This window comes from Phalacrocorax carbo, chromosome 21 (genome assembly GCF_963921805.1).
Source record: "Phalacrocorax carbo chromosome 21, bPhaCar2.1, whole genome shotgun sequence".
In the NCBI taxonomy this organism is placed as follows: Eukaryota; Metazoa; Chordata; class Aves; order Suliformes; family Phalacrocoracidae; genus Phalacrocorax; species Phalacrocorax carbo.
In genome coordinates, this window is record NC_087533.1 from 657,833 (window position 1) to 685,244 (window position 27,412).

At 45.7% G+C, this 27,412-nt stretch overlaps 1 protein-coding gene across 3 annotated transcripts in view; it reads right to left on the reverse strand.

The window, feature by feature from the left end:
* Positions 1–496: 496 nt before the first annotated feature.
* Positions 497–27,412, reverse strand: part of PKNOX2 (PBX/knotted 1 homeobox 2) — a 91,843-nt gene continuing 64,927 nt past the window's right edge. For 2 of the 3 annotated variants that reach the window (XM_064470767.1, XM_064470768.1), the window contains exons 5-13: positions 23,303–23,439; positions 18,780–18,951; positions 15,327–15,515; positions 8,434–8,566; positions 8,256–8,353; positions 6,538–6,657; positions 4,665–4,741; positions 4,049–4,227; positions 497–2,201 (exon numbers count right to left, since the gene is read on the reverse strand). In XM_064470767.1, the coding sequence (XP_064326837.1) occupies positions 1,954–2,201; positions 4,049–4,227; positions 4,665–4,741; positions 6,538–6,657; positions 8,256–8,353; positions 8,434–8,566; positions 15,327–15,515; positions 18,780–18,951; positions 23,303–23,439 (1,353 nt within the window). In that variant the 3' untranslated portion in view covers positions 497–1,953. Of the gene's footprint in view, positions 2,202–4,048; positions 4,228–4,664; positions 4,742–6,537; positions 6,658–8,255; positions 8,354–8,433; positions 8,567–15,326; positions 15,516–18,779; positions 18,952–23,302; positions 23,440–26,147; positions 26,267–27,412 lie in introns of all 3 variants that reach the window. The other variant, XM_064470766.1, reaches the window with a different exon arrangement.

Consider the following 27,412-nt stretch of genomic DNA (forward strand, 5'->3'; position numbering starts at 1 on the left):
TGAGGAAAGACACTAATTTTGGGGACCGTTGCTCATATTTGGAGAACAACATCCCTCATTTGGGGGAAATACCACTTTTTGGGGGAAACACTTCAACTTTGGGGAGGAAAATCACTCATTTTAGGGGGGAGAATCACTATTTTGGGGGGGGGATTGCCCCTCTTGGGTAGCATCATTTTTGGGGGGCATCCCTCATTTTTGGAGAATATAACTCATTTTGGGATGAGCATCACTAATTTTAGGGGGAGGGCATGACATTTTGGGGGAACATCACTCATTTTGGGGGGAGCAGCACTTTCGGAAGTTTAAATCCTATTTGCACCACATCACTTCATTGCAGATTTGGGTTAATTCATTTTGAGGCTGATTTTGCCTATTTGAGGTGAGTTTTGCCTGTTTTGGCGGGTTATTTGCCCATTTTGGGGCGTTCTCCACCCATTTTGGGGCTTCTCCACTCACAGGAAGAAGCTGCCAAGAAAATAAAAGCTGCGAAACCTCATCTCGTAGCACTTTATAATAAATGGCCATGAATTAATACTAAATTACAATGAATCCTTTATGAAATTACAGATTACATTCACGCCAGATCAGTATCGAAAAATAGGCTTTTCTGCCCATTGCATCACTCGGGTTTTTTTCTTTCCCCCGGCTGCTGTTATTTTTTTTTCTTAACTCCTCAAGAGCAAAAAAAAAAAGGACAAAACCGGCAAAAAGCCGACAAAAAAAAAGATATCCTTGCAGAAACCCGCATTTACGAGAGGAACCTGCAGAAGAAAATTTCTTCTATTTTTCCCCTGCGTTACCCAGGTTTGTTTTTGCGTTTCTCCCGCACCATGTTTTAAGGTGAAATTCACCCTTCTGTCAGCATTTAAAGAAAAACCAAAAATATGTTGGTTTTTTTGCAGAGCCGCCCTCCCCTGTGGCTCGTTTGGGGTAAAACTCCACCATTTTCCCACGTCAGTGGACAATATCAGGGAGAAACCAGCTTTCCAGCAACAATATTGAATTTCCTTCCACCCGGGTGAATCTCAGGGGTTGCCATTCAGTTTTGGGTGAAAATCTGTATTTTTAAAACCCTTCCCCCCGCCTCCCCCCCCCCCCCCCCCCCCTTTTTTCCTGACTTGGTGCCAAAACGCCCTGGGAAAGTCTCGCTCCCAGCAGCCTTTGCCCCATCTCTGCATCCAGTGTCAGCCCTTAAGGATGAGGATGGGGTGGGGTTTGGGGTTTTTTTTTCCAGATTTGATGGGGTTTGAGCACATAAATTAAAGGATTTGGGGGAATTTCCTCCCTTTTCCAGAAAGTTGCATCCAGAGTCACCAAATGGCAGCAGCATCAGGGCCAAAACAGGAAGGTTTGGGCAATCCAGTGGGTCAAGAGTGCGAAACCCTCCTCAGATCCCACCCAAAGCGGAATTTGCACTCGCTGATTTTCTCTTTTTCCCCGCGTGCCGATATTTATGCCTGTGACTCATCTTTTTTGGGGGAAAAAAAACCCAAAAAGCATCAGTCCTGGGGTTGGGATGTTGGGGGGGTTTTTTTTGCACCAAGAAATCCAAGTGATGGATGTGGTGGCCCACAGTGAAAAACCTGCTGTCACCCAACAGCATCTGAGCATCGCGCGGGGAAAACAGCTTCCCCTTAAAATGCTTTTTTCTTACCAAAAACAAAGGGGGGGGGGGGAAGGGGAAAATAAGAATAAAACCTGAAAAAAAGGTTAATCTGGCCACAATATGTGCCTTGTAAACATGTGTCCTTCACTTCCACGTGCCGACATGGTGGTCCCCGTGCTCCCGTGGGTAGCCGGGGCATCCGCCAGCACCTCCAATTCGCTTTTTTCTCACCAATTATGTTTTTGTTCTTGCCGGGTTTTTTTTTGTTTGGTTGGTTTTTTTGGCATTTTTGCAGGAGTCTTGTTTCTGGTGCCATCAATGAATCGGGGAGGGCGCAGGAGGAGCTATTCCAGTGAGTCACTGTGGTCCAAGCCGAGGTCGGCTCCAGGCGCTGCCTGGAGGCCACCAGGCTCTTCCTCCAGCTCTTCCTCCTCTTCTTCCTCCTCCTCCATATCGTCCTCGTCCTCCTCGTCCTCCTCCTCTTCCTCGGTGCCGTCGAGGGAGTCATCATGGGCTGCCAGCATGGCCTGCTGCATGGCCATCGTGGCCGTGGCTGACGAGAGGGGTTGCAGGTTGTCCATGCTGAGCGAGCCTGAAGTTAAAAAAATAAAGAGAGAGAAATAAAGACTCCCCAGCTAATATAAAAAGGACCAAAAAAAAAAAAAAAGGCATAAACCAAGAATAACCCAAGCAAAAAGCTGCACCTAGACAGAGCACCCTGTAAGGTGTCCCACATGTCCCAGCCACTCCCCAAGGTCCAACCTTTAATTTTTTTAGCTAATGTATCTTCATTAAATAACAGGAAACTTTCATTTCTGAGCAAGTTTATGCTCAAATTGGTTGGGCGGATCGTCTCTTTATCCTCTTTTGATTTCCACCCCTCTTCATCTTCTCTCTTCTCATCGTCTCTGGTTGATGCTCATCTCTGCCCTCTTCACCTTCTCTTCATCTTCTCTGCTCCTCTTCATTTTCATTCTCTACATCTTCTGCTTCCCATCTGTCTTCTCATTTCATCTGCAATTTTTTCTCTTTTTTTTTTGTTGTTTCATCTCTTCTTCCTACCTCCCCCTCCATCCTCTCCCCAGCACCGCAGAAGATATCCCAAGTGATTCTATGATTTTCATGGCTTAGATGGGTGTGCTCTTTGCTGGATTAAAAAACTGGCTGGTGGCCAAGCCCAGAGAGTTGGGGTGACCGGAGCTAAATCCAGCCGGCCGCCGGTCACGAGCGGGGCTCCCCAGGGCTCGGTGTTGGGGCCGGCCTTGTTTAATGTCTTTATCAACGATCTGGAAGAGGGGATCGAGGGCACCCTCAGTGAGTTTGCAGGTGACACCAAGTTGGGCAGGAGTGTCGATGTGCTCGAGGGCAGGGAGGCTCTGCAGAGGGACCTGGACAGGCTGGATCGATGGGCCGAGGCCAGTTGTGTGAGGTTTAACAAGGCCCAGTGCCGGGTCCTGCCCTTGGGTCACCCCAACCCCAGGCAGCGCCCCAGGCCTGGGGCAGAGGGGCTGGGAAGTGCCCGGCGGAGAAGGCCCTGGGGGTGCTGGCTGACAGCCGGCTGGGCATGAGCCAGCAGTGCCCGGGTGGCCAAGGAGGCCACCAGCCCCCGGGCTTGTGTCAGCCCTGGTGTGGCCAGCAGGAGCCGGGCAGGGATGGGGCCCCTGTGCTCGGCCCTGGGGAGGCCCCACCTCGAATGCTGGGCTCAGGTTTGGGCCCCTCGGGACAAGAAGGGCCTGGAGGGGCTGGAGCGTGTCCAGAGAAGGGCAGCGGGGCTGGGGCAGGGTCTGGAGCACAAGTGTGCTGGGGGGCGGCTGGGGGGGCTGGGGGGGTTTAGCCTGGAGAAGGGGGGGCTGAGGGGAGCCCTTCTCGCTCTCTGCAGCTGCCTGAGAGGGGCTGGAGTGAGGGGGGGGCTGGTCTCTGCTCCCAAGTCACCAGTGACGGGACGAGAGGGAACGGCCTCAGGCTGCGTCAGGGGAGGTTTAGGTTGGGTGTGAGGGAAAATGCCTTCCCTGCCAGAGGGGTCAGGCCCTGGCACAGGCTGCCCAGAGAGGTGGGGGAGTCACCGTCCCTGGGGGTATTTAAAAGACGTGTAGACGCGGCACTTGGGAACATGGTTTAGGAGCCATGGGGGTGTTGGGTTGGGTTAGTGGTTGGACATGATCCCAGAGGTCTTTTCCAACCTTAATGATTCCATGATTCTCCGATGCCCCCTACGCAGTGATCCTTGAAGGCCATTCCTGTGCTGAGATGGCAGAGCCCCATTGCCCTTGTGATGGCCAATGGGAAGGACCTTCTCGCATGAGCCTTCTACATGTTGGTTTTTTTTCCCCCACAGTGCACTAAGGGGCTCTAGAAATCCTTAATTACCAATTAAAGCCATAATTTTATGCATGGCCACCCTATCCAGGAAGGGAAGGAGCCATCAGTGTTTGTCCTTACCATCAGGATTTGTCCCCGAATTGCCACCCTGCTGCTGCAGGACACCAGCGGCGATGGAGTTGGGCCAGAACCGCTGGGTGGGCCGGTGCTGAGATTTTATCTTCTTGGCTTTGGGGGCTGGGTCTGGGTTGCTGGCGTCGAGCATTGGCTGCAGGATGCGCCGCCGGGCATTTATGAACCTTCCCAGGGGAGGCAGAGACCATTCAAGGAAATAAAGAGTCATTACAACAGTTGCAAGTTAAAACAACAGGTATTATAACAATTTAATGAGCTGCAATATAAAACCCTTTTGAAAGTGGCTGCATGGACCAAAAAGCTGGGTTTGTTGTTTTTTTTCCCCACTATTATATTTGTCTGTGGCACGTTACACCATTGCATTGATTTTTCCAGCTAGGAGTTGGAGGCTGCTGCATGTTGGCTTTGCCAGGAGAGGGCACTGAGTCATCGTAAATGAATACTGTCAATTAAACACAGCCAAGCCCGTCTCCAAGAAATCCTCCCTAACCACCCGTCACCCCCCCACCCCGCCAAAAAAAGCATTAAATAGCACCAAAATAGCGAGGAAATAAATCTCTAAAGCCAGCAGAATGACTGCATGGACCACCGAGGTGCTCACCAGTTGTTGACTTGCAAGAGGGTCAGGTTGGTTTGGGCAGCGATTTGCCTCTTCTCGTCCTCTGTGGGGTAGGGGTGCTGGAAAAAACAGGAGCGGTGGGGCAGCAAAATTACATCGCTGTGTGCAAAACGGCCATCCTGAATAAAAAAAAGAACAACCCACCCCTATTTTTTGCATTTCCCCCCCCCCCCCCAAATTTGTTGGCTTCTTGCATTTCCAAGATGCATGGCTTAAGGGTGGCATCCTAGAGCATCACAGATTCCCCGGTGTCCTTAGGGATCTTCCAAGGCTTTCCATCCAAGCCTCTTCCTTGAAGGAAACTATTTTTTTTTAGTATTAGCAATTTTCTAATAATGGTTGTTGGTAAAGGTGGGGTCTGGGCTTCAAAACCCGCTGTTGTTGCCCACAATGTTCCTTGTCAGGTGCATCGATAAAACACCCTGAAACACCTGCAATAAGAAATGACCAGCACTCAGAGCTTCAACAGCTCTCTCCCAGCTGTGCTAAAATCCTCTTTTCCAACCCCAAAAATGAAATTATTACCAAAGCAGCCCCACGTATGATTTTTCGGAGCCCCAAGCCAGCGTGTGTTGATTTGCATGACTTGTTTTCCAGCTCTTTGCCCCCAAACTAGTGTGATTTCCTTGACAAAAGCACCCACAGTCATGGCATGCAGGAGGCTTCCATCCCACCCGGCCCTCAGGGATGCCAAAGATGTTAAAAACAGCTTTTTTTAAAGCCCCTCCATTGTTGGCATGTTATTTCCAGGATTCCTTCCTCCTGCTGGTACTACAAAACTCCCAAACCCAATAAAATGACGAGCATTGATGCTATTAGGTTAAAGACCACATCATTTATGATGCCAGATGGAGAAATCTCACGGGGAATCCCAAGTATCTTCTGACCATGAGGACCAGGCTGAGAGCAAAGGTCCAACCGTCCAGTAGAAGAAAAAATTCTTTTAGTTTTTTGATCCAGTTTGGGGAATTTCAAACCATGCGGTTCTCCCAGCACCTGGCAGAAAGTTGTTCTTCAGTTTCTGGTCTTCTCAATCCTTTTTCTGCTTGCAGATCTGCAGGCCAGCCCTCCAAAAGCATGGGAGATGCACAACACAGCTTGGAATGGTTGCCCAACACAGCGATGCTCTTGTCCTCAATGCAATAAATCAAAAATTTCCCATTAAAAAAGGCTGGGAAGTTCCCAACCGGCTGCTGCTCCATGTCCTAGGTCATGTTTTACCCCAAGTTGCTCCTTGGAGCTGTTATTTTCCATCTACCTTGGGGGTGGCCCACCTTCCTGGAGACCCTCAAGCAACTCTGCAACCAGCTTCCGAGTGATTTCTTGGCCAATAATTGAGGAAAAAGGGGTTTTTTTTAGCTTTTTGCCCTTCTTCCAGCTCTGCTGATGGGAGAGCAATCTCCTTCCGTGAAAATATTCCGGTTGCATCCTCTGAGCTCCCTCCTTCTACCTACATCTCCATCCCCCAAAATGCGGGGGGGGTGGTGTCTGCAATTCTGCATTTCAGCTGATGGCCATGTGCCACAGCCATACCTGTGGAGCAGCTTTCATGCCCTGGGCTTGCTGGAAAACGGTATTTTGGAGCTGTTAACTGTGAAGAAAATGATCCATCACCCATCCACAAGAATTTGTAGAAGCCCCCCTGGTTTTGTTTGCTTCTTCGTGCATTAAAGGAGTATTTTTGCCACCTGCAGTGAAAACAGTCAGCCCTGAAACACTCCCAAAATAAAACCAAAGCCACTTTGTGCCTCTGAATATACATTCAGACAAACCAATGCCTCAATTTGCTCATTTTGGGGGGGTCTTGCCTTTCTTTTCCAGCTTTGCAGGGTGTTTTGGTGGCGGCGGTGCTCACCATGAGATGCTGGAAGAGCCATGAGCGCATGATGTTGGTGGCATGTTTGGGCAGGACGCCTCGCTTGTTCTTGGACTTCTTGTCCTCACCGTCGAGGAGGGAAGTGAGATCCAGGTTCACCTGCCAGGGGAGAGGAATGGGGAGAGAACTGGCTGAAAACGGCAATGGACAACCCAAAAAATGAGGAAAACCAACACAAAAAAATGAGCAAAACCAAGCCAAAATGGGAGTTGGGCAAGTGCAAAAAAACTGGCACTTGCAGGGAGCATCCAAAACCCATTTTTCCCCCCAGAAAAATTACATTAAATCCCCATTTTCCCCCAGGATCTCTATTTAATACATCCTTTTTTTTTTTTGCCAAAGCTTTGCAAAGAGCAACGGGCTTTGTCTCCCTGCGGTGGCACTGGCACACCTGGAACTGTGGTGCCCATGCCACAACTGTTTTCAATGTACGATTAAGAGGGGGGAGACACTTTTACCTTAAAAAAAACAGCCAACCAAAAAAAAAAAACCCCAAAATTACTTTTTAAACCTGAGGTGAAACCCCTGCCATTCATTAACCCCTTGTAAACCCGCTTTCCACACCCAGTTGATTCCCACCTCGAAGAGGAACATGCCCATTGAGCAAAAATTTGCGCTTCCCCCCGCCCCCCCCCCAAAAAAATAAAAAATAAACATCTTGCTTCAAGAGAAGAGTTAATGAGGTTGCGGGAACCAAATTGAACTTGGAGCGCTTGAGTTAAAAAGGGATTTTTTTATTATTTTTTTTTTTTCCCCAGCTCTTCATCAAAACGCTTCTCCTGGATGAATTAAACATCAGGCCAGCAGGTTCCTGCGATTCCCCTGGGCTCCGGCTGAATAAATCATGCCGGCAGCATGAGAAGAGCACATGGAGGTGCTTGTCCGGGGCTCTCTCCCTGCCCCGATAGTCCCTGCGCGCATGTATTTTGCACCACAGAGGGTTTTGCTGCAAGATTCAAGCTGGCAATGGAGAGATATTAAAGAAATAGGGGGAAAAAAGGCATTGCACAGGCAATAAAACCAGCCAGGGAGGTGTCACCCTTTTCCAAAATGCCTTTTTTTTAATTAAGAGGCTCCTGCTATTAAAATTAGGGCATTTCAGAAAAAAAATTGCATGGGGGGATTTTTGCTGATCTGACAGAAATCAATGGGGTTTTTTCCCAAATTCCTGGGGAATGGGGGTTTGGAAGAGAGCACTGCAGCCAACGGGGATTGCGAGTTCTCCTTATAAACCCATTTATATCCAAATTGTCAACTTACTGCAAGAATGCAGCTACGCGGGGAAACCCCATGTAGGTCACCGCAATTACCAAAAAAGGAGTAAAAACAGAGCAAATGGCTAAAAATTACCCTCAAATCCAGAAAGCAAGGGGAAAAATGTATCTTTCCCATGAGCGCTGGGATTGCCAGACCGAGCAGGAGATGCTGGTGATCCCAAATTCATAATACAATAGAAATAATTAATACAACATAACTCTTAAATGCGTTATAATATTATATCATATAGCAGTCATATAAGCATTGCTATAATTTTTAGGTACCCCAAAGGTGCCCGGCAGATGGATTTAATCAACGTTTCTTGCTAATTAAAAATTTAGGATGCTCCAAGGGTTGAATTTATGGAGAAACTGGGGTTTTTGCTTGCTCCAGCAGTGCAAAATATTGCGCAAAACGGAAATTGGAGGGGAAGGTCTTACCTGGGTGTTGGGGATCTGCAGGGCACCGGGGGCGATGGCTTGGGCAAGGACCTGGCCCTGTGATGTCACCATCGTCACGGGCTGGTACAAGGCTCCACCTATGGAAAAAAAGGCTCGTGGGGGTAACAAACCCCCAAAATTCTACCCCGCCTCGGGGCAGCCTCCCCCACGGCCCTACCTGGCACGGCAGGCGAGCCGCTACCAGCACTCATAGCCAAGTTGCCTGGTGGTAGCGCGGCCGCAGGCACCACAATGCCCGGCGGCGGGTTGGAGGCAGGCGGCAGTGCCGCGGGTGAGCTCTGCAGCATCTCCTGCAGGGGAAAAGAAAATATGTTAAAAAACATGAATTTTATGTTTTAATTTTTCCCCTCAAATAAATAACCCCTGCCGCCTTCTTTTTTTTTGCTCTTGGTGGTCCAACAGGCGAAATCACAGAAAAAGGGATTTTTCAGTCTGTTGCAATTGAAAAAAAAAGGGGCACATTAAGGATTTCCGCTTTGCAAAGCTCCCACGTAGCATCTTCCCCAACCTCGTCCTCTTTGTGCAACCACTATTTCCCATTAGGAAAAAGGAGAGGGAAAAAAAAGGCCATGACAGACAAGAAGGAATTTCTTCAATCTTCTTCATTCTATGAATTTCTTGTTTGTTTTTTTTTTCTTGGGCCTTTGACTGGAACTGGATGAAGCAGCATTTGCTAAAAGCTGGAGCAAACGCCACCGTTTCCCCTTGCCAGAATGAAAATAATGATTATAAAATAATGAAAATGAAGATAAAATAATGAAAATAATAATAATATAACCCAATTTTACATCATTCCCTGCAGCTTTAAGCTGATTTCGAGCAAAAATGGTAACTTTTTTAGCTGGGAGCTGTAGTCTTAGTATCACCCTGGCTCTGGAGCGGCTTCTGAATGTGAGGGGCAATTGGAAAAAGCCCAAACTGAACGATTATTTGAGTATTTAGTGCATATTTAATGCAACATTTTGGGAAAGGAAGAGTGCCATGCCTGAGGATATGGGGGGTCACAGGGTGATGTACCGCCACCTCCCAGACGGGCAGGATTTTTGTGCGTGATGCCAATATTTAGAAAATGATCATTTCAAAATAAGCCCAAGATAACTATATCTCTCTATTTCGTCCAGCTGTAATGGAAATAAAACTGCACTTATTTCTCTCATTAAAAATATTTCTCCCCCTTCCCAATCCATTTTCCCATTCTGCCTCACTCCCCTGCTGTCTGGATGGATCTCAACTGTTGAACAAAATGCCAGCAAAAGGGATTTTTTTTTCCACCTTTTTATTCAATTTCCCCTAATTTTGATGCATTTCTTCAAGAAACCTATTTTTTGGCTTAAAAAGAGAGGATTTCTCTGGACTGGTGACATGCAATGCCACTGGAAAACGTGACCACGCCACATGGTCGGGTCAGAAAAAAGCTGTAGCTCCTCTTTTCCTCGCAATAAAACTACAGAGATGGTAATTTGAACACACAAATCGATTAATTTTACATCGAGAGATAATGTGGGTGTATTGTTCAGCAGTGAGTTAGGGTACCCTTGTGTCCACATCAATGCATTTCCCATTTCTGGGGGAAAAAAATGTCAATTTTGGTCCCTTTTTTTTTGCTTTTCCCCATTACATTCATGCTTCTATAGCTTTTTCCCCTTCAGACACCCCTGATTTGCCTGTGCAATGGTTCTCAATAAACCCTGAGTTCCCCATGTGCTTTTGCTATCAAAATCCCTTGCTGCATTTTCCCCTCCTGTGATGCCGAGCCTAAAACGTTGCAGCCGACGCCTCTGCCCGTGTTATTTTTGTCCTCCCCATTGATGATCTGAATATTATTTATCGGGAAATTTTGCTGCAAAGCTGTGAATTTTTGCTTCGCCTCCCAAACATTCCCTTTCATAACTAAATTAAATTTTAAAACAATGCAAATATGATGGCAAAATACTTGTACTTTTCTTAATATCCCTTCCCCATTTCCAGCCTTTTGGGGGAAATGGTTTTCAATTTGAAAAATGAGGATTTCTCAGCACACAGACAGCAAACATCCGTTGCTTTTGCTTGCTCTTGGACTTGGCTTTTTAAGCATCTGGCTAAGAAACACAGTGGAAATATTCATATGGAACCAAATGTGGTCCTTGAGGAACCGCAAAAAACAGAGAGGGCCAGGGGCAACCAGAGACCTCCAGCTTTCCTCTCCTGCCTGGGTTTCCCATGATTCCTCCAAAAGAAGGGCGTCCACAAGACTGGTTTTGGAAGTGCATTGGGAAGAAATAACTTGGGCTATTGGAAAATGGGAACAAGAAACTGCAATTTCCAGGTAGAATGGACAAAGCCATTTTCAACAGCGTTTTATGATGACAAAAATGGAAACTTTTTGGTGGCATAGAGGAAAACTGCCCCAAAACACCAGTGTTGTCCAAAAACACAGAATATTGGTAATTATTAGGTATGAAAGGAATTCATGGCTTTTCTGCAACATCACTGTGAAACCAAGGGTACCGAATGAAAGTGGAGGCTGTGCCTTAAAATAAATATAGATACCTCCTAGAAGACTTAAAAAATACTTTTTTTCCATAATAATTGCCTCAGATCGCAAATGCCAGCCAACATATATTATGCTTGTGATTTTGCTGCAGTGGAAAATGTTTTATATTTTAGGACTCAAAGAAGTTGAAATGTTTCTGGCAATTTTGAAATTTGAGTGTAAAAAAAAAGTGTATCACTAGGTGTCTCTGCAGATCCACATCTCGGCACTGACCTTCCACTGCTCTATGGCAAAATACAATTTCTCTGAATTAAAAGTCACTTCAATGAAGAAAAAGCCCTGGTGCATATTGCATCACACAAAAGCCCCCTCTCTAGCAATACGGCAAGTGTCAAAGAACAAGTGCCCAAGTGTGAATCTTGCCCTTGGGGCCAAGGGGGCCAGCGGTGCCCTGGGGGGCATGGAAAGGCGTGTGGGCAGCAGGGCGAGGGAGGTTCTCCTCCCCCTCTGCTCTGCCCCAGTGAGGCCACATCTGGGGGGCTGCGTCCAGTTCTGGGCCCCCCAGTGCAAGAAGGGCAGGGAACTGCTGGAGCAAGGCCAGCGCAGAGCTGCCAAGGGGATCAGGGGCTGGAGCATCTCCCTGATGAGGAAAGGCTGAGAGACCTGGGCTTGTTCAGCCTGGAGAAGAGAAGGCTGAGGGGGGATCTCATCAGTGCTTATAAATACCTGAAGGGTGGGTGTCAAGAGGATGGGGCCGGGCTCTTTCCAGCGGTGCCCAACGCCAGGCCAAGGGGCCACGGGCACAAGCTGGAACACGGGAAGCTCCCCCTGAACATGAGGACAAACCCCTTCCCTGTGCGGGTGCCAGAGCAGGGGCACAGGCTGCCCAGAGAGGCTGTGGGGTCCCTTCCCTGGAGACATTCACCCCCAGCCTGGACGCGGCCCTGTGCCCCTGCTCTGGGGGTGCCTGCTCACGCAGGGGGTGGGATGGGGTGATTCCCAGAGGGCCCTTCCAACCCCATCATGTGATTATGTGATTCTGTGAATAAGTGCCAAAATTCAGCCCTACTGGGGTTGACACCTTCCCTTTATGCTTTACGATACAGCAATTTCTTTTCGGATGGCACACGTGTCAAAATTTCTGTCTCACCCTAACTTTGTGATATTTATCTGTGCTTGAGTAAAGCTGGGGGAAATTGGGGTTAGTTGGAGAAAAAAGAAACCTATGAGTTTGCTGAGAAAAAGCTGGCCAAATTGAAACTCATCTAAGAAGATTCACAGGGTTCCTTCATGGATGGATGGGTGGATGGATGGAGACAAAACAAAAGTTGGCTACAAAATACAGAAATCCAGGCTTGTCCGCAGGCCAATCTTGGATAAATTGCTATCTATACAGAGAAGCACTGCATCAAGTCAGGCCAACCCAGTCACCAGCCTCCAACCACCAGCAAGATGGGGAAGAAGAAAATGCCCCCATAAACACTGACAACCTGCTTCAATTCTCGCCTAAAAATGAGAGCCGAAAACCACAAGATTTAATGCAATTTAGACGTCCCTGGCAGTGCTGTAGTTCCCAATATGATTGGTTTTGTGGTGGGCTTTTTCTTGCAAGCGAAGTCAACTGGAGAGCAGTGAGGACCACACTGATGTCAAAGGTAAGTTGAACTGATTTACTTTAAGTGTTGGGGCTTCCTCCTCCTCCATGCAACAAGCACCTCCCCTCTCCTATCCTTGTCTGAAAACTCAAAAAATATTCACTAAATGAAGGGAAGGAGTTAAAAAGGGTCTGATGAGGACACCAGGCATCATCTCCAGACTTGGTGACATGAAAAGATTTTGGCAATGGTGGAAACGCCTCCGTTTGCCCCAGTTTCCCGTCAGGCACCTGCCCAGTGCTCGCTCATCTTTCCGTCACCTCCAGGCATTTTTGCATTCCTAGAAATTCTTGCATTTTTCATCTTAGAAAGCACAAACGACAGCAAGCCAAAGGCCATCCTTTTTGGATACACCAGGGAAATCCAACCGCAAGTCTCCTGCGATGACATTTTGGCAGCTCCAGCCATTGTTTTCCCAGTTTTGGTTGACAACCTTGTTCTCGCATACCCATAATTTTTTAGCAGGCTGTCCCACAGTAAAAAACTTTGCAAAGAAAGGAAATATTTCACTTTCATGAACAACCTGGTGTATCTGCTCATAAAATGGTCTCCCATACCCTGAGAAAACCTATTTTCTCAGAAATCTTGTTCATTGATATTAATCCCATTTCCATTATTTAGATTTTTTTAAAAACCCCTATATTACTGGTCCCTTAGCTGTTTTGCCTGCCCTCAGCGTGAGATTAACAGGATAATTAGCAAAATCATCCCACTTGCCATATTTTAAACACTGATCCCATGATTCTTCAGCTCTCTGGAGCATGCTCAGCCCTTAAAACTCAACTGATGGATATAAAGTATTTCCACCCATTTCTTTTTAAGCATTATCCACGCAAACTCAAGTACACTCAACGAGTCAAAGCAGAAACGTAGAAAACATTTGCAATTACATCATCACTGGTCCCTCATCCTCATCCAATGACCAGGTGAGACGGTGGCTCCTTCCGGTCTGTCACAGTGAATATTTTGGCTCCTGTTGCCTGCTGACAGTTTCTTCGTCGCTAAGCAAGCGTCTCCCCTCCAGTTGGGCCTTCCTTGGGTGCGATCCCATTTATTTAGCAACTGCCTCCAAATCCTCACTTGAATTTCTCAACTTTAGAGTCTTGCTCAGAAGGAAAATACCGGCAGGTCCAGGTTTGCAGGAATCAGAGGCACCTCTCCATGGGCCTGATTATTTTCCAAAGACTCATGCTAATTTTCTGATACGATCCCCACCTCTTTGTGAAGCACTAAATCCTCATTACTTTTCCTGACCGATGTATTCTAATTAGATCAACACTTTAAAAAAAAAAAAAAGAGGGGAAAAAAAATTCACAATAGCCACAGGACAGCTTTCCATCTCATTAACTCCCTCACTTATTATTTTCATGAAAATTACTGATAAAAAACCTGCATCTCCATTTGCTGGGACCGGGAGCTTCGTCGGCTCATATCTAACATCTCTCTCATCACCCGGGATGCGAGCTGTTGCCATGGCGACGCACAATAATAGAAACTAATAAATTACAAACGAGATGCTCGTTGAGCAATTATTGTTCTCTTTTATGCAAGTGTCTTGCTAATTTTGATCATAAGAAATGCTACCATAAAGCAGCGAAGGGATAATAAGTCCATTTCTAGAGATTATTAGAAAACAGAGAGAAGCTGCGCTTTTTTAGATCAATGATTAAGTGGTTTGGTGCTTTCAGGAAACCTAAATAAAACTTTTTTTGGGGCTTTTCCCTCCCTGCGCTGGGGGAAGAAAGTGGCCACAAGCGTCATGTTCAGAGCTTCAAACGCCGCCACCTTTTGGAGCAGAGCTGCTAAAATCACTTATTTTTTTCCTTTCCACCACCCTAAAAATGCCCTGAAAACTCCTAAAAAAGCCTTCACCACCTGCCTCTTTTTGGGTGATAGCTCCAAGAGCTGCCGGGGGATGCCCTGGCTTATTTTGAGTTGGCTGCAGTTATTTCTGGTGGGATTGTGCAACCCCAAATTTAATTTTCCCCGCAAAAAAAAATCCAGCATCTGAGAAAGAGAAATCCGTAAGGGACACCCAATGTTGCATCAAAGAAGTTTTGCAGGATGCCACCAGCCAACATTTACTCCCTGTACTGCAAATGCACATGAAAACCCCAAGCCACGAGCAATGTTTTTTCCAAATACTAAGTTAAAAATCCCTTATTTTGCCCCAAAAGCCACCAAGGTGCAGCTCGGTTTGGCCATCTTGGTTGATATTTCTGCAATTCTTGCACCTCAAATTGTACTTCCCCACTGTGCTTGAGGCACCAAATGTTGCCTTCTCCAAGCTAAAACCCAAGTTATCCAAAAAGAAAAGTCTAGGTGGGACCGTTGCTCGTGTTGGGGGAGAACTGCAAATGTGCTGGGGCAAAAAAGGAGCAGCGAAGGCAAAAAGGGTTACCTGAGACCCAAAAATCTGTTAAGCTGCCTTGAAACAAAGACAGGAATGGAGAGAGGGGAAGAGGTGGAGAAAATCACGGTGTTTCTGCCCTTCCTGCCAACAGATAGTATTGTTAAGTGAAAAAATGCAAATTACTTGTCCGCTTTCCCATGCGGTTGCATGGCTTCTGCAATTCCTGCCCCCACGTTTCACTGCTGCAACGTAAGAGTTTAAGAGAAGTCCGCATCTCTCCGGTTTGCAGACACAAACATTGGGGTTGCTGCGCTGCCAAACCCATGGAAAAAAAAAAGCCATGAAAAAAGCATTTTAAAAAAAGATTAAAAAATCACCACAGCGTCATTTATTGCACCATCTGAGCAAAAAACAGGTTATTTGTAATGATTTTTCTCAGTTGGGGATGGGTTTTGATTAATTTCCAGGAGGCCACAAGAGTTGTAGGGCAACCCCCAACGTCACTGGCCCAACTTGCCCGTTGGCCAATGTGCAACGACGGTGATTAGAGGCGGTTTTTAAGGCATTACCTGGGGGTGGAGGCTGATGGAGGAGGGGTTGGGGGAGTAGGGCCCCCCCAGGTCGTTCCTGAGTAGGTTGTCGCTGTGCATCTTGGTTTTGAGGCAGGTGATGTAGCGGTTGCAAAAGTCCTTGCACAACTCGTTGACCTTCTCCAGCTCCAGGAGATGGATGCGCAGCACCTGGATCGCCTTCACCATCTACGCAAAGACACAACGGCAAAGTTAAAATTATTTTTTTCCTGAACAAATTGGGGAAAAAACTCCAAAAAATCAATATTCCCACCCAAAATCTAACCTGAAACCAATACCTGTTGTAAAAATAAATGCACTTCCTTCCTCAACACACCAAAAAAAAAAGCCAAAAAAAATCAATATTCTCCCCCAAACCCCGGTCCCAGAGCCCATCCCTCTGTACCTCCACATTTCTTTGCCCTCCCCATCAATCACACCTCTGAAATCCCAGTAGGTGAAAATTCACAAAATTTACCATTGCCTTCATGGGAGTTTCTCCCTGTGTCCACAAAAATTCCAAGCCAAAGCCCTGGATGTCGAAAAGTCTTTGGTTATTCTCTGGAGGCCACTTCTTCTAACAAGATTATGGAGCTGCAACTCCACCGTGAGCTGTTGCCGGTGCAAAGCCTGGGCCTCATTAAAACGTACCCCATAAACGTTAAAAAATTTACACATAAAACATTCCTCTCGCCGAGCTGAAACCTTAAGTTTTACAGCTGCTGTTTGAAATCTTGCATAATATATAAAATTTCAGCTATTCACTCCGGGGCAATAAATCCAGTTTTATGTAACAAAGTGTCTTTGCATTTCAAAGGGTGTTTTTAACTTGCAAATTTTAGTGGTCATCTTTACAAACTGCAAGTCGCCACGGTTGGGAAACATCCCGAAAAATCCAGGGCCAAACTCAGGTGACGGCTCCGTGAAGGGGAAAGTGAATTTTTTTGTTGGCGAACCACAAGGGTGATGGGCTGTGGCTGGACAAATTCTTTATTTTTTGCCCTTTTTTGCCCTTTTTTTTTCTGTTTTTGGCTTTTTTTCCTCCTCCACAGTTGGTGTAGGCAAAGTGCAAGGTGGAGGCGTCGCGCCCCAGCTCTCCGCATCCTCCCAGGGCTCAACGGCCATGAAAGTCAATATTCAAGGGCAAAGGCAAGAAGACCTGACACATATATGTATAAAAAATAAATCTCTCAATTATCTCAGCTCATTTGCTTAGGGTCTCATTTTATGTCCCTGCTCCGCTGCGCCGTATATCTGTCCGGATAAAGAATTACAGTCCGACGGTGTACGTGCGCGGGGTTGTAAAAAATACAGATGCTGAATTAATTGACTGTGTGGCACTCGGCAGCTGATTGAGTTGATAATGGTGAGATCTGACCTTTTTCTAATTTCTAATTATGTGCATCTTGGCGGTGAGGAATACATGACTCTTATTCTAATGATAGCTAATGCTGCTGGCCTTTTCATCCTTGCTTTGCCATCGCCGATTTCCGGGGAATTGGTAGCATTGAAATAAAAAAAAACCACAACCCAAAAAATAACCAAAAAAAGAAAAGGATAATGCAATCATGGGAAAAGTGTCAGCTCAGGATCAGGTAGAAATATTGAGTTTTGAGCACTGCAAGACTTTTTCATCCAAAATTCCCTCCAGTTGGCGCTCCCCACCAACAGGAACGGTCTTTCTTAAGCATCCCATTAACTATCTCCTCTGTCTTGATTGAGGCCAACCACACTGAGCGATTTGGACAGCTTTTGGAGAAGTTCTGGGCATTGGATAGACTATACAGATACTTACAGGTATGTCCTAGAAACAGGGCAAAACTACATACTTATATATACATATATATGAATATAAACATATCCAGTGCTGCAAGATCATACATGGGATCAACGCAACTGCCCGCAGCCGAATTTCACCTCGGCAGCAAAATTTGCTCCAAAATATGCCCAAAAAACATTATCGGTGTGGGGTTTTTTTTAAGAAACTACAAATAAAAAAAAAACCAGTGAAAATAGCCTCTGCAGACACGTCTGCACTGACTGTTTGCTGGAGATGTTTCACCTTGATAAGCGTAGGAATAGATTTTCCTCCCAAAATTTTAGATTTTTTTTTTAGCTTCAGCTGGCTTCATCCCTCTCCTCTTGCCAGATCATTGCACCCATTTTTATGTAATTTAATGCCACGGGGGTTTTTTTGGTGCACCTCAACATCTGATGCATGTTCAGTCCCAACACTGAAATAACGCAAAACACTGCTTATTTTGGTTGCTTGTCCCAGAGCAATTTCTGTCCTTGACTACAAGACACTGTGGAATGGGCTCAGTAACCTGCAAACAGGGCTTTGCATGGCCTGTCATTTTTTTTGGAGTCCTTTCCACAGACTGCTAAGCCACTTCTGATTTAGGAATGTTGCAAAACCCTACTCCAGGAGCTGAAACTGCATATAAAAGATGTGGGATTTTAATCCATCTTGAAACTGTTGCTTGTGTTTTCAGGAAAGCGGTAGTGTTTGAGCTTGGATGAGCATTGCTTGGTCTTCCCTTTGTGACAGGTTGCGGGGCAACCTCACCTCCTCGATATCTCCGATATTTGGAAAAAGCTGCGAGTTGCCTGATTTTGCTTCTTTTCTAGGATGGAAATCCCTCTGCGACACATCCCAGGGGGCACGCCAGCCCTCAGGGAAGGTGTTTTGCTCTTTGCGTCATCAAAAGTGGGTGAAATTGCTTCTTTTGACCTTAAAAATCTGCTTGCAGAGCACCAGGAGGGTGCACCAGGATGGTGCCATGGAACCGTCCACCCACACATTTGCCATGGAGACCACGTGCGGAGGCTTTCTGGGCAAAAAAAAATGGGATTTGGGTATGTTTCCTGAGGTCCCCGCAAGAGAAAAGCTCCATCCCAAGCAGAGTCTTCTGAGGCGCCTTCCAGCAGCAATGGGTACGGTAGGAAATTTGGGCTGCTATGACAGGGAAGCCACCAAACACAGTCTGAAGTGTCCTAAACCATTTATATGCATCATCCTTTTTGGAAAAAGCTCTTATTTTGCCTTGTTCCTGTGACAAGAGCCGGCAATCACACTTGAAACAAGATGGTGCCAGACAATAATGCAGATGCTATTATATGTTGCACCGAAGACAAGTAATTCCTCCGGAGACTGCACGTTTTGGGGCACAAACCACCCATTGATCTTGGCTGCTCCCAGGAAATGCATTGACCCCATGGCATTTGTGAGGGAAAACTAGCCAAAAATCGGGCAAAGGTTTATTCTCACAGGCAATCTTACGGAAAAAGGCTCAGAAAAGGTCTCACAAGGTCTAAGGAGAACATTGCCAAGATGGCCAACACTACAAACGGAGCCCCAAGACATTGCCCAAGGTCTCCATAATTTGTTCCTCATCCCCTACCTTCTCCCCACCCCCCAAAAACCATCCGACAAGCCCCGGCCGCCTCTACCAGGTTGTCCAGCTCAGGGTCATCACTGAAGAAGGGCTTGTGCTCCTGCTCCTGCTGGTGGACAAAGTTCTCGATGTCGACGTCGAAGCTGGCCGAGGTGATGCACTCGGAACCCTGTGTCGCCTGCTCACACTTCTCAAAGAGCAGAGTCAGCAGTGGAAACAGCGGGTGCCTGCAGAGGACAAAGGAGACCCCACGTAACGCCCACTGGTTTAGGTCCCAGGTCCATTTTTACCCCACACCATCCATCCATTCCCTCCCAGCTTGCAAGAGCCTGGTGGTGCAAATCTCACTCCTGAGAAAAAAAAAAAAAAAGCTTAAAAAATCACAAAATTCACCCTCTTCTCCACCAGGCAATGTCTTGGTGCTTTCCACCATTGCACCAAAGCCGGCATTTCCTAAATATTTTGCCCTGGGCAAAAATGTTTGGCTTGAGGTTGGTTGTCTTGGAGCCATCAGCCGCCTTGGTGGCTTTGCATTTTGGGGATTGACATCAGCACCCACTCATCGATGTGTCATTTTACCCCATCGATCACCGTTTTACCCCAAAATGTCTCTCTTGGTCGGAGACGCTAGTATATCCACGTGCCCACAGCATCCTACGGACTGACCTTGCTTTGGGTTGCTCCTCCACCAAGGGGTCTCTTTGCACTTCTGTCAAGCATCATCCACGTCCATCTACAAAGATGGGTCAAATCCCCCTTCTTTCTTACCACGAGACGACTCTTAGGAAACAACGATTTGCAATTCTTCTTGCAAACCCACTATTCGCTCCAATGATTAGAAAAGGAGCTTGCAATTCTTGCAAATCCACGATCTGCCCTAACGATGATGCTAAATCGATGCAATATGATATGCAAATACACAACACCGAAGCAGGTGGAGAAGGAGGGGAGGAAGCCCGTGAGTTAGCACAACCCTCAATGAACCTCCCCAGCTGTGCAAATTGGAAAAAAAAAAAAAGCATTTATGGAGTCTTTCAGGGGAGAAACGCAAAGCGCTGCTCCAAGGAGGCTCTCCCCCAGCACCCCAGTTATCCCAGCGCAATGGGATTTGCTCCACCATTTTATCTCCAAAAGATGCCCCAAAAGGTGGTGACGAATCACTTCCTGCTGGTCTTTTCCAAGCCACAGTCAAGCGAAGGGGTTAAACCCCTCAGCTAAGTCTTCATTTGCAGCCATTAATACTGCAGCATATTATAGTTTAATCTGTCCTGATCCCGGTTTAATGCAAGATTCGCCGAGGCTGGAGCTGGGGGGGGGGGCGGGGGGGAGCAGGAATAATTTCATAATTTTGGCAGCCCCGCCGGGGCTTAGCCGAGGGATATGAAAGGCAAATTCCAGGCAGTGGCCTGAATTATTGGGACTTATGAACCGGCAGCTCAGCGGCAGATGCCTGCTGCTGTTTCCAGAGCCGCTCCATCAACTAGGAGCAAAGGCAAGGAATTGCCCCACAGATGGGGGTGGTCGGGGGGGGGCATTGTGGGGATTTCAGCCCTGCCACAATTTGTAGCCCCTTTGCCTTGAGGGGTTGCATTGACCAAGGCAGGATGAAGACCGGCGCCAGCATCGCCTCGCACTGCTTGGCATTAATAACGGGGGCGGCGCTGCCTCTGACCCCCACAAATGCCTCGGAGCGCTGGCAGGGGGGAGGAGGGGGTGGCACGTGGCTTATCAGTTGGGAATAAAATAAAATTAAGAAAACAGAAGAGGATAGAATCGAATCAATTTAAAACATAAAATAAAAATTAAGAAACAAAACAAAAAATTGACATAAAGTAAAATAATAAAATAAACAAGTATGTAAAAAAACAAAACCAAAACTTAATATAAAATAAAATAATAAAATAAAAAACAAACAAATAAATATTTAAAAAACACCAGCATGAAGTAAAATAATAAATAACTATTTTAAAAAAAAGTCCCCAGCGGTGGGCTAAGGGAGAGGACCGAGGCCACTAGTCACGCGCAGTGTCAAGGAGCAGTGGAATTTGGGTTTGCGCCACAAGCTATATGCGGAATCAGTTTTGCAATGGTTTTTTCCCTTTTTGCATTCAAAAAAAAAAAAAAAAAAGTAGTTTTTCTCTCTTTCCAGCCTTTGTGTGACAAGGCAGGGGGAAGGGAACAGCCACCACGGGGGTCTGCAGGCAGAGGTCGGGGCATGGACATTGAGAGCTGGAGCCCATCCTTGCCGTGAAATCTGGGGGGAGAAAATAAATGGATATCCAGGACGCACAGGGAACCAGAGGCTGTTTGCCCACGGTAAGGGGTGGAAAATCACCCCTACAGCACAAGGAGGAGTTCTGGGGTGGAAAAATCTCATTTTGTTGAATACGGTTTTACCAAAACACTTTTTTTGGGGGTTGTTTTTATTTTTTTGCCATGGAATCCTCCAAATCAAAGGGCTGAACCAGCCCTGACATTTTCCTGCAGGAGAGAGGTCGTTCGCAGACACTAATAAAAAGGATTCGACACGGGCTAATAAAGAGAAATTAATTCCTCTAATGGCCTAATTTCGCACCTTCGGCAGGGCTCTGTCCACGAGCCGGCGGCCCCGCGGCCACATCACAACGCACCTCGCCTCCCGCAGAAATATAAAATCAACCGAATGCAAAGAAATCCAGCTGCTTCCCACTTGGAAAAATCCAGCCTGGGGCGGTGCAGGCACCGCTTCCCGCGGGCCCATCGTTTTCACTGGTCAGGCCGGGAAGTTCCAGCCCCGCTGTTGCATAAAGGGAATAAAATACTTTTTTTAGCTGGGGAAAAAAGAATTGCAGCAGAGAAGTGATGCTGCTGGGCCAGACCTGGCAAAGACACTCCCACACCAAGCAGGGAGGGGGGGATTAACTTTTTTTTCCCCTTTTTTTTCCTATTTTTTTTAATGGGTTATAAACCTCCCGCTAGAGCATAAAACCCAGCAGGGTGACCTGTCCAGCGCTTTTTGTATTTTCCCATCGCATTTTCCTAGCGATTTCCCTCCATGTTGATCGACTGACGCTTGTAGCCTTCTGCCTTGGTGCAATTATTGAGAATTAACAAAAAGCCATCGTTTTGGGCAGAGGGCACAGCCCTGGGAGAGCTGAACGCCCCCCGGCAGCGCGTGTTTGCTTGCAAATGACATACGCACAATATATTAACCGCCATACAGGTGAATATTCAGATTTTGCTGATAAAAGGCTCGTTGGGTGTGGGTTTAGAGATAAAAATATATTTGCCGGGGGGTAGTTTTGGCTCCTTCCCAAAAATAAGCGTCCAGATTTGGACAAGCCAACAAATTTTTCTCACTTTTCTGGATGGGAAATACCTCCAAAAAGATATTTCTGGTTTTTCTCTCTTTTTTTTGACCTTCTAACAACGGCTGTAAAAACTCCAAAGGGTTTCTTGGTTTTCGTTATCCCACGAATGCTGCAAAAATCCTCGCCGAAGCGTGAAGAAAAGGCGTTTCTTTTCCTTGACTGACATCTTTTGCCTTGAGAAAATTATTTCCATCATCGGGATGAATCTTGAGACCCGCCCCACATAATCCTGTGCGTTTTCCCGGGGACCAGTGGGTTTATTCCACGCCTTCATCCGCCCTTCCGGACCTTTCGGACTCATTTAAATATATGGCATCAAAATATTTTAGCTGCTATTTTTTGGTTTACGAGGCCCCGCAGCCCGGGCCATTAAGGGGGGGTTAATCCTTAACCTTAAACCTTAATCCTAATTATAATATTATACATTAATGTTACATCATGACTGTACTGTAGCACTGTAAATAATTACATATCACTTATGTAATTATATATGACTTATATAATTACACTATTTACATAATTATAAAGTTAGTTACTACAATTACACAAAAACATTACTGCATATATTACAATATTATATACTATTATCGCCAAAGTGACAAAAAAAGGCAACTGGAGGGCCTCATCCACCCTGCGCCCACAGCTGCCCCCACCCCATACGGATGCATGAACCGCACCCCTCAAGTTAATACGTGACTTGACTCCTCCTGGGTGCTTTTTCAGCCCAAAATCGCATGGTTTGGCCAATAAAAAAAAGGGCTAATTTGGTTTTTCTGGGCGGTGACAACCTGGGGAGGGCGGGGTTGCTGCAAAACCGGGTCCATGAAGGAGCCCTACCACCGTGAACTGTTGTCGATAGTTATTATTAAAGGATGTAATTGCTAATCCCCCCCCATTTGCTGCCTGTTAATTAATGCATTTGATTAATAGTGGATTAATAATGCATTTTAATAGGGAATGCATCAATGAATCCATGCATCAACCAATGCGTCAATTAATGCAATTAATGCGTCAACGAATCGATGCGTCAACTGATGCATTAATTAACACATCAACTAATCGATGTACCAACTAACGTGCTAATTAATGCATCAAAGAATCGATTCCTCAACCGATGCGTCAATTAATGTATCAACGAATCGATGCATTAATAACGCATTAGAATAGCTGATGCATTGATGAATAATGCTTTAATTAATTAACGCACACCGATATTAGCTTGCATCACCTGTAGACGGCTCGTTTGTCGGCCTCCAGCTGCGCCTGGGGGTCACCGGCCGCAGCGGGTACCGGCGCGTTGGCGGCCGCCGGCGTGGCGAGATGCACGGGCTGTGCCTTGGCGGGCTGCGGGGCTGTGGCCGTCATCTGGGAAGGGGGGGGGTGGAATAAAGGGGAGGGGAAAGAAGGAAGAGAAGACAACAAAAACGGGGTTTATTGCACTTCGCTGAGTTTTGCAGCCTGCTGCGCTAGGTTGTTACAATTTAGGAGGAGGCAGCCCCGTGATGGGGCTCTAAGCAGGATGGTCTGCATTTCACCTGACCCTGGAAACAGCAGGATTAGGTTTTCCCCATTTTTTTTCCGCTTTTTACTAGGGGAAAACATGAGAAAAAAAATCCTGACGTCCTTATTGCACCGCCAGCAAAGCGAAGGCGGGGGGTAATTTACTAAGGGATGCTTTGCAGAGGTCCCAGATTAAATCAGCTGCAATGCTCGTCTCCTGCTCGCCGCCACTTTTTTCAAAGCAGGTATTATTGTCTAGACACACAGGCATTTTAAACTTTCTTCCAAAATTATGTGAGCCTCTTCCAGGTCGCCAAGCCCAGGGATGAATCATTTTTGTACCGTATGAAGCCAGCAAAAAAAAAAATCCACCTTTTTCTTCTTTTGCCCGTACCCAATCACTTCATCTCCACAAGATTCAGTTTAAAAAAAAAAACCAGGGAGAATTTTAATCGATTTGGGTTCAAATGCATCAGCAACCCCCAGAATCTGTTGGTTTTCGCTCAAAATCTCAGGAGAAAATTAATGCAAAGAGGCTGTTTTGTCCGCTTTGGTGTTGAAATGTTGACAAAAAAAATCAGCATTTTTCTGTTTTCACCCGTAACTCTCCAATCTTCCCGCGAGCTGGGTGGCAAAAGGAAAGTTCTGCCTCTTCATAAGTGTTATATATGTAAGTTATTTATTTGCCTAATATATAGGTTCATTTCTGTGTTTGGTTACATATAAATAAAATCTCTCATTTATTCATTTGCCTAATATACTTCTGTATTGCTGTGTTTGTTTCTATAGAAATATGTATATATATTTGTATAATATACATTTATAGTTATTTCTGTGATTATTTATATAGAAATACAATGTTTTTATATCTATGTATACACATATCTATACATATACATATACAAAAAGGTATATCCGTATGCCCAGAGATGCCTCCAGCCAAACTCACCCTGACACTCAGCTTTCTTGGCATGAAAAAAGCACATTTCTTGCCTCCCTTGAAAGCTGCGTAAATCCGAGCTGGGCCAAACCCGCGGCCCCTTTTGCTTTCAGAATGTTTGACTTTAATATCTCCTGCCTGACCTTTTGCTGCCGGTACGGCGCTTTTTTTTTTTTTTTTTTTTCTTTTAATCTCCTTTATTGTTCATAACACCAAAGTTTGGCTCCGGCACCTGTATATTCACCCAGCGCTGTTTAATTTCTAACTCTCCCAACCCAGCGTTCGATTTCCACCCCTCGTCCCTTCTCTGGTGCTAAATAAATCAGCGAAAAAGTCAGGGTTCCCACCCCAGCAGTCTGGATTTTGCTTTTTTCTCCCCCAATTTCTATCTAAAACCAAAATGCAAGGGGGTTTGGGGATGCGCCAGCAGCGCCACTGAGTATCTCCCCATCCTCTTCCTCTTCTTCCCCTTTTTTCTCCCTTGAAAATTACTTTTTGGGTGGGAGAATGGCTTTTTTCCTTTTTTTTTTTCCCCCTTGTCACACTCATGTACGGGGGCGCCGCAGCCCTTTTCTGCATCCTGCCAAGTTGGCTCTTTCCAGCCCAGGCTGCAACTAATCGGGCAGTTACCCCAAAAAATTCCCTCCTCTGCGGCTGTTTCAGAGCCATTACCTCACCTTGGGCTAAAGAAAATAATAAAAAATAAATAAAAATAACCCCAAATTGGCATAAAAAGAGACGAGAGGATGCTCGGATGTGCGTATTCGCAGCCTGACGGGGATGCTGGGCAGGAAGGAAGGGGAAAACGCAACCAAAAATGGCTTTTTGGGGAGTAGGTGGGGATGGGAAGGGAGGAAAAGGGCAGCAGGTTCCTGGCCTGGGAGCGCGAACGTCTCGGAGTGCGAAAATGGGGAAATAGGGGGGGAAATGGTCTGGATTTGGGTAGAAAACTTGCAGGCATTGACCAAAAAAAAAGCAGGCAGGTTTTTTTTGTTTGTTTTTGTTGTTTTTTTTAATGGCCAAAAATAGTTACAGGAGGGGAAAGAAAAAGGGGGGGGGGAAGGTAAACGCAAAAAATGTGAAAAAAGTTAACAAAGTTTTTAAAGATTTAAAAATACGTAAAATGATTGTGTAGAAGTATGTAAAAATATAAAAACTATTGTTAAAAAATTTGAAAAATACGTTAAAAAGGTAAAAGGTTAAGAAAAACTAAAAAAAGTTTTTAAAAAGTAAAAAAGTTTAAAAAAAGTTTTAAAAAAGTTTTTAAAAAGTAAAAAAAAAGTTTTAAATGCCAAAAAAAAAATTGCCAAAAGATGTTTTTGCAAGGCTCCGGTTAAAACAAGAGATTTTTGAGGTGCCGCTTACTCAACACTGCGCATCATTTGCTGTTTATATTCTTTTTTATATTCTATTTTTGGGGTTTTTTTTTCCTTCTTTAGGAAGAAAACCCTTGGCTGGAGTTCGTGGCCGCTCGCTGGGCGATGCAGGGGCTCCCCGCAGGTTTAAGTGCCATAATCCCCCTGCTTTAGGGGTTTTATTGCTTTGAAGACTATGGCCAAATACGCTGACTCCAGAGAACAGCCATGGTGAAGGTCTTCAGGGCAAGAAATTCTCCTAAATCAGCCATATTTACCTTATTCCTTAGTATTTCACAGGGAAATTTCTCTACCGCCATCACATGTGCTGAAAACAGTGGTTCTGAGCCCAAAAACGTGCTGAGGACGCCAGGAGTTGCGGGGGGTTTCATTGATCCTAGTGAAAAATCAACATCACCCAGTTTTGAAGCTGAGGCTTGGCTTTTTAAAAAAATCTTTTCATAATTAAAAAATTTTGTATTTTTCTAATTTTCCATTTTTGTCCCTGATGGAGCCACCTAAAAAGCACTTTTTTGGCGGGCAAAGCTGCTTTTATCTCTTTCTGTGTTAAAAATGCTGGAAAAAACATCATCTACACCCAATTTTTAATAATTTTTAATAATATATTTACATACTAAGCAAATAAATAATTTAATATTTTTTAATTTTCCACTCTCACCCCTGGCGGAATCACTTGAAAAAGCCCTTTTTCGGGGGTGCAAAGCTGCTTTCATTGCTTTTGGTGCTGAAAACGCCTATTTTTAAAACACCATTTTTTCCCCTAACTTTGATAATGAAACAGCTGAAGACTTTCCCTCGGCTTTTTGTTTTAATTTATTATGGAAAACCTACGGATTTTTATCCTGACTTCCTAATTTCCACGATCACGCTCGGTATAAACAGTGCTCCGTATTATACCCCTTTAGCAGAACCAGGTGATTATTAAAGCAACTATTTTTCCTCTGAAAGGCAGCTTTTCCCATCATTTCTGCTTCAGTTTTGCACATTTCTGACAGTGAGGGTGATTGCTCACACAGCCTCTGCAGTAAAATATTAATGCAAACCCCTTTTTTAGCCCTTTTCTCCCCAAAACAGTCCCCTTGACAGTCAGGAGATGGTTGTAGCTCTAATAATTGATTGTTTTTTATTTATTGCTGACCGTCCCCATCTCTTCCCGGTCTTTGGAGAGAGGAAATTTGTGCGATTTGCTTTACCAACCCTTAGAAATCCCAAATTTTCAGGTGAAAAGCTCGCAGCAGTTGCAGCGTTGAGGCAAAAAAAGGCAACTCTCGGCTGCAGCTTCTCCTCCAAACCCACTAAACTGAAGGAAAATCGCTTCAGCAACCCTCTCGATAGGGAAAAACAGGAGGGTTTTGATCAACCATGCTCCTGAGGGTCCCCAAAATTCCATGGATTAAAATGGAGGGGGGCAGATATGGGACGGGGAAGGTAGCAGGGACATCTCTGTAGGGCACTGCAGAAAATCTCGGCTATTTTAGACATCCCTTAAATTGCCTATTAGGAGTAAAACAGCGTCGCAGCT